This window comes from Erinaceus europaeus, chromosome 2 (assembly GCF_950295315.1).
Source record: "Erinaceus europaeus chromosome 2, mEriEur2.1, whole genome shotgun sequence".
In the NCBI taxonomy this organism is placed as follows: domain Eukaryota; kingdom Metazoa; phylum Chordata; class Mammalia; order Eulipotyphla; family Erinaceidae; genus Erinaceus; species Erinaceus europaeus.
Genome location: NC_080163.1, coordinates 147,076,357 through 147,090,453, shown reverse-complemented (window position 1 = coordinate 147,090,453; position 14,097 = coordinate 147,076,357). Strand labels below are relative to the sequence as shown.

General features: G+C 35.3%; 1 protein-coding gene across 4 annotated transcripts in view; it reads right to left on the bottom strand.

Moving 5' to 3' along the window:
• The window catches only part of CDH8 (cadherin 8), a 487,537-nt gene that overhangs the window by 251,948 nt on the left and 221,492 nt on the right, over positions 1-14,097 (bottom strand). For all 4 annotated transcript variants that reach the window (XM_007528643.3, XM_060185427.1, XM_060185429.1 and 1 more), the window contains exon 4: positions 8,222-8,341. In XM_007528643.3, the coding sequence (XP_007528705.1) occupies positions 8,222-8,341 (120 nt within the window). The remainder of the gene's footprint in view (positions 1-8,221; positions 8,342-14,097) is intronic.

Below are 14,097 nucleotides of genomic sequence, written 5' to 3'. Positions count from 1 at the left end.
CTTAGCATACTTGTGAAGATAAGTATGTCTTCATATATGATTAGGTTTAGTGCTGTCAAACTTAGAAAACTATAAAAATGTGGTATTTTCCTTTGTTCTAGTTAATTATTGTTATTATTACTATCACAATGACTTAAGTCAATGTATTATGTATCTTCTGCGTCTTTTCCATATTTTTTAATGGGGATATATTTTACCACCAAGAACACAGAATAGCCAACAATCAATGTATTTATTTATTTATTTATTTCCTTTTGTTGCCCTTGTTGTTTCATTGTTGTAGTTATTATTGTTGTCATTGTTGTTGGATAGGAGAGACATGGAGAGAGGAGGGGAAGACAGAGAGAGGGAGAGAAAGATAGACACCTGCAGACCTGCTTCACCGCTTGTGAAGCGACTCCCCTGCAGGTGGGGAGCCTGTGCCTCAAACCCGCTTTGCGCCACCTGCACTTAACCCGTTGCGTTACCGCCTGACTTAAAATCTATGTTTTTTTTATAGCAATCACAAATATGTTCAAGTTACATAGCCTGTTGAAAGAGTGCATACTATTACAATATTCATCATTTTAACTACAGATCTGATGTTTAATCGGTATGGTCAGAATCTTAGTATAAATGTGTTAATCAAGATGGGTCAATATGCATTCTATTAAATAGTTAATGAAGAAAATGCAAAGATTTCTTTGCAATCTTTTTTTTTAAAGAAGATCAAAGAAGAGGAAATAATAACTAATGCACACTGAAGAAAGCTTTACTACCAAAACAATGACATTTGAAGAATAAAGCCACAGATCAATATTTTCATGAATATAGATGCAAGTCTTCAACAAAATATTAACAAACCTAATCTCCAAAAATATAAGAATAGTTAGATGTCTTGTAAAAGTAGAATTTATCCCAGATAAGTCTGCTATTAGTTTGGAAAGCAGTTAATGTAACCCATCAGAATACACTGAAAAAGAAAAATTACATGATACATGAAAAGAAGTCATAAAAATCACATCATTGAAAATGCTCAGTAAACAAGGAATATAAAGTAATTTTCTCAATTTGGTAAAGATGATCTAAAAACAAAAACCAAAATACCAAAAGGCAATTTACAGTTAACATCATACTGATAAGAATAAAACTTGATCTTTCCCACTTTCCCATCTATATCTGGTACCAAACAAGAGTGTTCCCTCTTACTACTCCTTTCCAATATCACACTCAAACTCTTATTAATGCAGTAAAGCAAATAAAAGGTAAGGAAGACAAAATTGGTCTTTGTTCATAGATAATATGATTCAAATGAAACCATTTGAATGAACAAACCAAAAGAAAAAGAAAGAGGCTGAATGGTGGTGCACCTGATAAGTGCACATTTTACAATGCACAAGGACCTAGGTTCAAGCCCCTGGTTCCCAACTGCCACTGTATAGCTTTGGGAACGGTGAAGCAGTGTTACAGGTGTCTCTCTCCCTATAACCCCCTACTCTCTTGATTTCTGGCTGTCTCTATCCAATAAATAAATAAAGATAATTTAAAATTTTAAAAAGAAAAAGAATATAAAAGTCCTGGAACTAGTAAGTACTTATATCAAGTTTGCATAAAATAAAATCATTACCTCTGATATACCAAATATGAATTTGTAATTAAACACATTATTCTGTACATAAACCACCCCCAAAAGTTAAATACTGAGACACAGATCTTACAAAATATGTACAATATCTATATGAAAAAAACTACAAATCTTTGATGAGTGAAGTCAAAGAACTAAATGAATGGCTTCATGTTAATGTATAAGAGAAGTCAATATTGTCAGTATGTCCTTTTGTCCAAATTGATCTAGAGATTCAGTTCAAACCCTATCAAAATCTCAGCAACCTATTTTATGAGTATAGAATAATGACTCTAAAGTTTATATGAAGAGGCAATAGACCTAGAATAATCAACGCAATATTGCAGAAGATCAGAATTGGAAAACCTTAGCTCGAGACTTAATACAGAGCTGCTGTAATCAAGACAGTGTGAAGTAATACCAGGTTAACTGAATGGAATAGACAACCCAGAAACAAATCCCTATAAATTCAGTAAACTTATCTTTGGCAAAAGTTTAAGTCAATACAACGGAGCAAAGATCTTCCTATCAACAAAAGGTCAGCTGAAGAGTGGGAAGAGAAAGAATCTAGACACCATACATTCTTCACAAATACTATCAAAAATAAATTACACATGTAAATAAATGTAAAATACAATAATGTAATGTTGTGACACAGCAAGGGAGTAGAATTTTGGGACATGATTAGCATATGGCTAAGGACTGACTTTAAGAACTTAATTAGCATATGGCTGATGAATGTAATTAGCATATGGCTGACATCAGCTATAAGCACAGTAGGAATGCAAACCCAGTGAGAACCCTGTCATCTGAACCCCAGAAGAGGAACTGCACCAGAACCCAAACATGCTGACACCTTGATCTCAGACTTGCAGCCTCCAAATGTGGGAAATAAATTTATTTCGTATAAGCCATCCAATTGATGGTATTTTATTGCAGCAGTCAGAACTGAGCAAGACAGTGCTTCTTTTATCTTTCACTGTCACCAACCCCCAGAAGACACTAATTCTCCTGTCTCAATGGCTATCTCACAGGGGATACAACTGATACAAATCTTTTGGTAAACAGAAATGGCATGGACTTTCTATTTGCTTCCAGAATAAGAAATACTAATTGCTCAATGGTCTTGTACATATTCCCCATACACTAAATACAAAATTTAAGACATCCTGTCAATCTGTTCCTCAAAAAATATCATATTCTCCATTACCCCGATACATACATACTAATATGTACCATACAATTTACAGTCAACAACTGTACTGTAAATCATTAACCCCGTAATAAAGTGATAAAAATTTAAAGCAAAAGTAATTCTCACAACTTGAGTCAAATTTAGATTCTATTGGAACAAATCCCACCACTTTCATTTGAACATACTCAAGTTTAACTAGGCAGATATTTAAGCAAAATGTAAAAATAAAGGTGAACAAAAGCATACATACTTGTGTTTCAACTAACGAATTTAGGATGATGGATGATGACAGCTTTCAACTTTAGTCTATTTTATTCTGAATTAGTTTTGCCTCAAAATTCTCAACTTTCCATTCACATGAAATCAAGTACTATACCAATGAAAATGTAAATGAGTGATACTAAACCCTGTTCTAAAAATAACTCAGATGAATGACTATAAAATGAAATTGTGATAACAGTTTATTAATTTGATAAGTAGGAAAAGTAAATCAGTTTTAAGAATAGTCAGCATAATCAGTCAGCAGGAGCTCAAAGTCAATTTTCCTCTGGAGCTTTTCTGCTTAGAACCTAGTTCAAATATCAAACTACTGTTCCTTCACTGAAACTGACATTCAGTATGAATTGATGTAAATATTTAAACTGCACATCTCTAAACTACATTTTCACCATAAAAGTAGCTTACAACTTCCATAAAATCATTTGTTAAAAAGCTGATATTACTGCACTGAAACTGTTATATGTTACATTTCAAACTTCATGTCTAAATACTATATTCTTGATGTTTAATAGAACAACCATTTGACACTTTTTTAATCAACATTTTTATGAACAAAAGTAGCTGAGTGATAAGTAAACTTTTAAAAGCATATGAATTTAAATAACCAAGGAGTCACTGTAAAATATTAATAAAGTATGATTTTTTAAGTCATTAAAACATAAATATACAAAAAAGACATTTGTATAATATGATCTGGTATACAGATCCACCTCAAATATAATTATTTATGAATCAAAAATTATGAACTATACAGCTCAACATCTAATAACATTTTCTGATCTACTAGAAAAGCAAAATATAAATTATCCTTGTCTAGTAAAAGTTTTCTTTCAAAATATATTTTAGACTATTTTGTCCTTTCTCACAACTCTAAATTACATTTTTATAAACTTTGTTGGAAATTTTGAACACGTGAAAATAAAATATTACTGTAAGTAACATATCTGATACCTAATACTCTGCATGTATTAAGTGGATACCAGCATGAACTCATAAGTACTAAAGAAGCACTTCAATATGCACTGGACATAAATCTCCATAGCTAGTCTTGGTTTCTGAGCATTTGCAAGACTGAGATTTCACTTAGTAGATATTAAAATTTAAGTCTGAATGCTTGTGTGTAAAAGATAAGTAAACACCTTTATCAAAATACAGAAAAGTTATTTTTCCCATTCTGAAAGGGGACTACTGAACATAACCACTATATCTCAAGTTTTCTCAAAAATTTGCTTTGTGTGGCCCAGGAGGTGGTGCAGCAGACAAAACATTGTGCTCTCAAGGAGGAGGTCCCCAGTTCAATACCTGGCAGCACATGTACCAGAGTGATATCTAGCTTTTTCTCTCTCTCTCTCCTATCTTTCTCATTAATAAGTAAACAAAATATATTTTAAAATTTTGCTTTGTACTAACTTGGGAGTCGCAAACTGATTTAAAATACTTTGAAAGTTTAAACACATTTAAATTCTGAATGGAGTAAACTGGGCCTGTGTCCTATAGTAACTGGATTTGCACCAGCAAATAACAGTCCTAACTTGCCAAGAGTATTCAGCAGTTTGTAATATAGTATCTTGGAGTCAAAATTTGAACAAAATTCATTAGAACCATATAAAATATTATCTATAGTTTTATACAATAGGAATTAAAAAAAACATTTTTATCATCTTTATTTATTGGATAGAGGCAGCCAGTAATTGAGAGGGAAGAGGGTGATAGAGGAGAGAGACAGAGACACCTGTAGCCCTACTTCACCACTAGTGAAGCTTTCCCCCTGCAGGTGGGGACAAGGGGATCGAACCTGGGTCCTTGTGCATTGTAACGTGCACTCAACCACCCGGCCCCACAATAGGAATTTAAAAAAAATATATGAAATGAATGAAAAATAAAGTAAAATACTCAGGTAATTCTGTCTACAGTTAACAGTTAAATTACACCCACTTAACAGAGTTTTTTTTGTCTCCCTGTTCATCTTGTCATTTCTGCTATATTTTCCCCTTAAATCAACTTATAAAAAAAACTTACACAATTTACAACCTCAACTCTAGTGCTAATCAAAAAGGAAATAAAGCCATCATTTTAAAGCAAGGTGGTGGCTTCTTAGCAGCTTTTGTAGGGTTACAGAAATTAAAACAGAAAATCAGATAAAAATTCAACTACTTTTTCCAGGCATGTGAATGAGAGGTCTAAAAAAGTCTTAGCTTTTTTAGTAGCTTGAACTTATAGTGCCATTTAAAATAATGTAATTACATAGAAATTTGGAATATGATCAAGAAAAGTCATTTTGGTCTCAATTCACTGACATCTATAGAACTGTTTTTGGTTGTTATTTCTGTGAGTAGTTATAAAATAAAGGAAGTTCTTTTAAAAAAATTCTCAACTTTACTTAACCAATATACAGTAATAACTACTCCATATAATTTTTTTACTCCATATAATTTTTTTTAATTTTTTTATATTTATTTTATTTATTTATTCCCTTTTATTGCCCTTGTTTTATTGTTGTAGTTATTATTGTTGTTGTTGTTGGATAGGACAGAGAGAAATGGAGAGAGGAGGGGAAGACAGAGAGGAGGAGAGAAAGATAGACACCTGCAGACCTGCTTCACCGCCTGTGAAGCGACTCCCCTGCAGGTGGGGAGCCAGGGTTCGAACCGGGATCCTTATGCCGGTCCTTGTGCTTTGCGCCACCTGCGCTAAGCCCGCTGCACTACAGCCCGACTCCCTACTCCATATAATTTTTAAGAATTATTCTGTCCATTATTCTTTCTTTCTTCCTCCCTTCCCTCCCACTGTCCCTTCTCTCTCTCTCTCTCTCTCTGCCTCCAGTCACTGGATCTAGGTGCTAACACTATGAATCTATCGCTCCTGCTTGTCTTTTTGTTTGTTTGTCTGTTTAACATTCGCTAGGACAGAGAGAAATTGAGAGAGGAGGGGAAGATAGAGGGACAGAATGACACCTGTAGACCTGCTTCATTGCTCAGGAAGCACACTGCTGCAGGTGGAGAGTGGGGGCTAGAACCTGGGTCCTTACACATAGTACTGTGTGTACTTAACTGGGTACACCACCACTCGATTCCCTTTCCATTATATTTTCCACAGTAGTAACAGAATAAAGTTTTTTTTTTTTAAGATTTTATTTATTAATGAGAAAGACAAGAGGAGCAAAAGAAAGAGCCAGACATCACTCTGGTACATGTGCTGCTGGAGACAGAACTCAGCACCTCACGCTTGAGAGTCCAATGCCCTATCCACTGCACCACCTCCCAGACCACCAGAATAAAGTTTATAAAATCTAATTCAGATAATTTTGCATCAGTCAAATGAAAAATAATAACATTAAATTGAATACATGTTGAAAGGAGACACTCATACTGGGGAGAAATATACCTATTAAATACCACTGACAACATTTAATTAAGTAAACAGTTTATGTCAATAAGACTTAAAATAGCCCAAACCCTCTGACCTCATAGGAAACTTTTATCATCTGAACTTCATGATAATATATTTGTAAGGGATAAATTATTTAAATGGTCACATCATGCTTCCTTTAATTTGCATTAGGCGGGAGGCATGAAATCTGCTTTCCTAAGTGGGTTGCGAGTCAGATATTCGCAGTCTGAGATTAATTACTCTTTGTAAAAATTTTCCTTATATTTACTTGTTTCAATACCTGACATACAGTAGAGGTAAATTTGTTAGATTAATATCTATATTGTGTTGAAAATAGTAAATAAACAAAATCCAGGTAAACAAAAGCAAAGGAGAAAGCTATTCAAGTTCATTGAAGCAGGCATAATAATTCTATTTTACAGACGTCCTGATATTTTATTGCCTATAATAAGTAAGGTTCAAAGATACCTGGCTGTGGCTTTGAAACTAAAGACCTGAGTTTGAGTTCTAATTGTGTGCCAAATTCTGTCACTGTGACCTTGGTTAAAGAAAGAACACCTCCAGGCATTTACCCCCTTAAAATTTAAAATTGGCTATCCTTTTGCTACTGCCTCAGCTCCATCAAAAATCCCAAAGGAGATGAAGTTTATGACAAACATCCTCCTTCCTAAGGAGGAATATGCAATTATACCCCTAATTAATGTATTTAAAGAGTTCTTTCCTGTTACCATATATAAATTCAATTTTAAGCCATGGCCTATTTACATATATACTTTTTTCCTCACTTTGAAATATATGAGTATTTTACTTGTTGAATTAAAAAAGCAAGAGGCATTATTCTTTTAATTTAATTAACTATTGACTTAATGCAAAGACATGGGCATTTATCTCAACAACACTGAGCACTCATGATTCAAGGAAATGATCATGTGTGGATGTTCATGAATTGTATTTGTATTTTTCTTTTTTCTTTAAATTTTTTTACTATCTTAATTTTATTTATTGGATAGAGATAGCCCAAAATCTAAAGGGAAGGGGGTGGCAGAAAGGGAGAAACAGAAAGACATCTGCAGCATTGCTTTACCAGTCGTAAAGCTTTCCCACTGCAGGTGGGAACAGGGGGCTCAAACCAAGGTCCTTGCTATACCACCAAGTCCAGGACCCTGGCTGAGAATGAAATTGGTAACAGCCTATCCTCCAAAAGAAAAATCTAGTGGGTAGATAGCAAAGTCTTGTTTTACAAATAAAGGCACTCATAATAAATACACTAACCATACACTGAATGGTTATCATATATCATTATGGTGTCTGCTGCTTCATTTCATCATAACAACACAATGATAACATTCCATATCCACTTTATAGATGTGGGAGTTGATACCTATAAAGATTTATAAATGCTATTTGCCAAGCATCACACAGACAGTAACTAGGTAAATTTATTCTTAAATGTGATATTTACGTCTGCCTAATTTGTAAGTACATTCATTCCCCCACCCACCCAAGATGAAAATTGGTGTCAGACCATCTGTTAAATAGGTGACATTCTACAAGGATGTGCAATTTGTTTTAGTCCATATCAAAATAATTGTTGGGTTTGCCATATACTCATGGCACAGAAATAACACATTCACATGTTATTTATGCAGGCAGCAAAGTACTTAACCATAGCACTTCATAATCCAAATTCCAAGAAAAATTATTTCCTTGAAGCAATAATATGGTGAGTACAATTCAAAATTTAGGCCACAAACCTGTTTCAGGCTCAATGGAAAAATAAGGCTGCCCTTCCAAGATACTATAAACCAACTTTGCACTGTTTCCATAAACTGGGTCATCAGCATCTGTAGCTGTTACATTAGTGACAGACGTACCTACAAAAAAAAAAAAAAAAAAGAAGAAGAAAAAAAGAGAAATAATAATTAACATGTTATTCTTTGCCAAAAGCTAAATGTCGCCAAGCATATCATACAGAAATCTATGTGTGAAAATGAGGCAGAAGAGATCTTTGAAAAAATATATGAAGATAAACTACTCTGTTGTGATTTCAATAATGTCTGAGAATCTTTTAGAAGAGTACTGCTAAATTGGAGTACTATAAAATGATAGCCCTTTCACATTCGGTATAATTTAAGATTCCTTTGTAGTTTTCATTTTAAAGATACCTATCCCATTTATGTAGCCTTATGATATATGCAAAAGAAATTTACCAATGGAAAATGAAGCATGAGGTTAATAATATGAGATAACGTGGAATTTAAGTTTTGCAAAATCTCAAATAAATGTGCATGGGATAAAAACTACAAAAACAGCAAAGGTATACTTTACTATTTTATTTAATTTTTCAGAATATAAACATAGATTAGTATCATCAGTTAATCAACAAGTTTAGGTAATTAGGTTTTATGAATAATAGAATTAGCTTTTTAGTCAGTTTTTATTTTTTATTCACAAGTACAAACAGCCTTTTTGATACACACACACACACACACACACACTATATTCAAGTAACTTATGTTCTGGGGTGGTAGGGAAGAAGAGAATTGACAAACATACATAGAAATTTAGAGATTCAGTTTAGGGAAAACTCTATTTGTCTTATCTAACTTTATTGAAAAGCAAAATGTTTCAGGAGGTGGGTCCTTACCACCTCACCTGTTTGTGCTGGTCTAAGAAATGGTTCCAAAAGTGGTAACTTTCTGTTTAGCTGAATTACTTTCTTCTTTTAACTTTTGCTTTAATATTGATTTACAAAATTATGAGACAGAAGTTATGTAATTATGTACCTCCAGAGTTCTGAGTCCCCTTTCTCTCCACTGGAAACTGTGGTAACCCTCTGAAAGTTGCAGACATGGTTTGACTATTATTTCTATAAATATCTGTCTATATTTATATATATTAGCCTGTTTCTTCCACGGTCCTGCCCTCTCTTATTCTCCAAGTCAAACCTATACCTATGGCTACTTCTGAATGTCTTTTCTCCTCATCTCTCTTTGGGTTCTGATGGAATTTGGGTTAGAGCCCTCTGGTCACCTTCCCTTAATATTTCGCCTCCTCTGGGTATATGAGTCTAAATTTTTTACGGGTTCCAGAAGTTGTGAGTTCTGGAACTCCACCTGCAGGGAGAAAGCTTCACAAGTGGTGAAGCAAGGCAGAAGGTGTCTCTCTGTCTCTTCTCTCTGTCTCTCTCCCTCTCTATCAACCCCTTCACTCTCAATTTCTACCTGTCTCTATCCAATAAATAAATAAGTCATGATAATTTAAAGGTTTAAGAAAACCTTTTTAAAAAAGAAAAGAAAAAATTAAGTATAAGCAAAGGCAAAGGATTGTGAGAGACTTTCTTGGAATTGTTAAAACTGGAGGGATTGGAGAAATCTTGTGTAGCAAAAAGAATTGTGCTCTGTGGAAGGGCATGTCCTTATCCAACAAAGATATAAAATAATACCAAACATATATTTATAGATAGAATACATAAAGGAAGAAATAAATTATCTGATGACTGGTAGGTATATATCATAGATGTGTTTCCTTAAAAGACAGACTCTGATATAAAAATTTCTTTTAAAATTTTTTTAAGGAGAACTAGAGAGGCAGGGAGAATGAGTGAAAAACCAGAGCACTGATGTTTCTTTCAATGCGGTGAGGGTGGGCGCAAATTTGGCTCATGCACACGGCAGAGTAGCACACTATTCAGGTGAGCTCTCTTAAAAGAGTTTTGTTTGCATAAGGTCTCAGTGTCTGAAGTATTGTGAAAAGGAGAAGATGGGACAGAAGAGCACTGGGTGTGAAGCTGCCACAATAAAACCTTCTACTGGGGGGCTCTAGAGCTGGGCTGGTCATTGAAGAAGCAAAGCTAGACCTTTATATTCCAACACTGGATAGTCATTGGGTCTGGAACACCTCCAATCCCATACCCACTTCCTCCTTAGTGGGATTTTGGTTTTCCATCAGTTCCCTTCTGCTGGAGATCATCAACTCTAAGGTGTCAATAATCAACTCTAACAGCAAGATATTTCTCTTGCTTGAATAATAGGCTTGCTTTGTCATAGGCACAACCCAAGTTTTGAGGCTTTAGATGATATAATGGAGTTTTAGCGCTGTGGTATCTTTCTTTCTGTGTCTCTGTCATTATATCTGCCAAAGTTGGCCTGGAATGGTGAATCCCCAGCAGTGAACCATAAATAGCAATAACAAAACAAACATTCCCTGCAGTTGGGGGTAAGAATGTTTTAAACCTACAGAGCATGAGGGTGGACTGAACAGTATATCCCCTCTGTGTTTCCTGAAATGAGATAGAGCTCTTGGAAAACCACAACCTATTTTTGAAGTGTTTTGAATTATTACCACTACACAGGAAAATGTAACAATAATATCTGTTGAACAGGGATAATCCTATAAAATTGGAAATTTTACTTAGAATGTTGACTCATAACTTCAACAAAATCGACACCTGGGGGGAAAAAAGCACTAAGTTTGAGTTGTGTAATACATTCCAACAGATACTGGAAGCAATATCATAAGAAAATATTTTAGATTCAATCTATTTTATTTTAAATAAGTAACTCATCAGCTAGCTGGTGAAAACAATCACATGAAAGCATATTATTTGTAGATACTTGAATACTGTGTGGGATGAAGAAGAACTGGATGATAAACTCTCTAGGTGAGCACATGATAATGAGATAAAAGTGGCCACAGAAGGGGGAGTAGAAAAGGTAACTGTGAAAATCAAATGCCAACTGTAAGGCTGGAGATGCAAGCTTAAAATAAAATACAGGGCACCGGCATTCTAAGACAGGAGTTCTGGCTTGATCTGGCTGGGAACAATAAGATAAAACAGTTAGAGGTCATTTCTATGCTGTGGGTTTCTCTCTGCTAGTGCATCCAGATTTGCTTGAAAGTGAAGATGTACATAAGATCAGACCAGTTCAGAGGTCACAGCAATAGTCCCTTCAAGAGGTAACAAAACATTACCACTTGGTAATAACAAGAAAATGAATGTCCGTATGGATTTCTTTGTTTTGATCTCTTGTACTAGATATATGGAAGAAAATAATCCATATTGGTAAACTGAGTGAGGCACATACAGAAGCCATTTTTTTAATAATTGTTCTCCCTAAAACTAGCTCCAAAAAGAGCATGAGTAGTTATAAGTAAATTCAAGAGTTACAGAAAGAAGTGACAGGGTTCAAAGGCTGATGGATATGCAACGTTTTTGTTTGTTTGGTTGTCCTGAATCACTACCTCAATTTCCCTTCCTTTCTTCCTTTCACCACTGCTAGTACTTCACTGCTCTAGCTGACTTTTTCAGACAGAAAGACTTAGAGACTGAGAGGCAGAGAAAGAAAAGACACCACAGTATAAGCACCAAAGCTTCTCCTGCGTTCAAACCTGGGCCATACACAAAACAAAGCTGGTAACTTCCTAGGTGAACTATCTTGCTAACCTCACTTATTTTTTTTAATTTTTTATTTATAAAAAGGAAACACTGACTAAACTATAGGATAAGAGGGGTACAAGTCCACATAATTCCCATCACCAGAACGCTGTATCCCATCCCCTCCCTTGATAGCTTTCCTATTTTTTAACCCTCTGGGAGTATGGACCCAAGGTCATTGTGAGATGCAGAAGGTTAAAGGTCTTGCTTCTGTAATTGCTTCCCAGCTGAACATGGGCATTGACAGGTCGATCCATACTCCCAGCCTGTTTCTTTCTTTTCCTAGTGGGGAAGGGCTCTGGGGAATCAGAGCTCCAGGACACGTTGGTGGAGTTGTCTCTCCAGGGAAGTCTGGTTGGCATCATGCTAGCATCTGGAACCTGGTGGTTGAAAAGAGAATCAACATACAAAGCCAAACAAATTGCTGCACAATAATGGATCTAAAGGCTGGAATAGTGCAGATGAAGAGTTGGGGGGGGGGTCTCCGTTTTGTAGACATATAGGCATATTTTAGTTATATTCCCAAGGGCCTGTGGCTATACCAGTGTTTTGGTTTTTTTTTTTTTTTTTTTTTTGCCTGAGCGTGAAATCTGATATGCAGGTGGATCCTAATTATTGTGTGGATAGATGATGTCAAGACTGGAAGAAGGACCAGAAAGCTGGATCAGTGGAGAGAGTAGCTCCCAAATATGGGAAAGGTGTATAAATATTATTGACTGTAAATCCCATCTATTTGATCTAATCTGGGGTCCATATTCAGTTTAGGAGCCTATGTTACTTCGGAATCGCTGTACATCTGAGCTCACATTCTGTAGTCATAAGCAGGAATTTTCCAAGCTGCCTCAATGTCAGGACCCATCTTCCTCAGCATCGAGTATATTGTCCAGCCTCCCTTCGGAGGATGGAACATTCTCTACCATTATTGATCCAAGTTGAGGCCAAGGTCCTATGGGGGGCCAACAAAGGGGTCTATTGTGTGGTTCCTGATAGAAATAACCTATAACAATGGAGAGAGGGATTTAGTCGAGGTCAATGCCCATCATGTTTGTTTGGGAGTCTCAGGACTCCCCGATTAGGGCCCTTGCTGATGGGGTGGCCTGATAGTGACTAAAGACTCATCATTAAAGTATGCCAGTCTCTTGCCCTTATTCAGCTTTTGTAGTCCTTGCTTTGATAAGGTTAGCTTTGGAGTGAGTGAGAGAACTGTAATAGGAACTAGGTGAGGAGGGTATCTAAGTCTAAGTAGACTATTTCATTATGAACTTGATACTGACTCACTACAGACTATTGTGTACTTTTGCTTTCATGTATATATTTTGCCTAATTTATGGATACATGGAAACAGATGCTCTATCTTATGGAATCTGGTCTATATCTAGGTTTTGGGACTTTGTTAGGAAGTGAACTTCCTGGAATGGAATTTGAGAATACTATGGAAGAAAAGGTCTCACCCAAGTAATGAGGGTGAAGGCTAACCCTACTTTTTATGGAAAAAAACATGTTTTCCTCATTATAAAGTAATACATTATCAGAAACAAAGACAAGATCTATACTCAGTATGATGTTAAGTTAATGAGCATTCAGTTCTAGTCACTTCCTCTGCTCTGGAAAAAAAGAGAAGTGAACAAATAGTCAAAAATTTCTGTCATCATCAAAATTACCATCTAGTGGATGATTCTAATTAAGAAATGCCTTCATAGGGAAAAAAATCTAAATAGTCTCTGAAAACATGACAGAATCACTTTATACACATGTGGGGTGTTTAGAAAGTGTAGTGTGGGGCTAATGGCTTTGCACAGGAAATAATTCCAGCTGATTCTGTAATACCTTTGTAGCTCTGAGCAAATCATTTAACTTGGCTTGGCTTCAAATTTCAAAACTAACACACATATTACAGTGCTTATGAGGGTTAAACAAAATATTATACATAGGGAGAAGGTGTATAAATCACCATCTCTTAAGGCTATAAATACAAGCTCATCTCCATATTAGCACTGAGCCTTGTATTAGTTTGAAGAGATATGCTGGCTCCTATGGTCACAGCAGTGTTGTTTACAATAGCCAGAATATGGGAGTAACCTAAATTTTGAACGACAGATGATTGTATAAAGAAGGTATAAGATATATATTCAGTAGAACACTATTCTGCAATCAAAAATATGAATGAAACTAGAAATGACCACACTAAGAAAA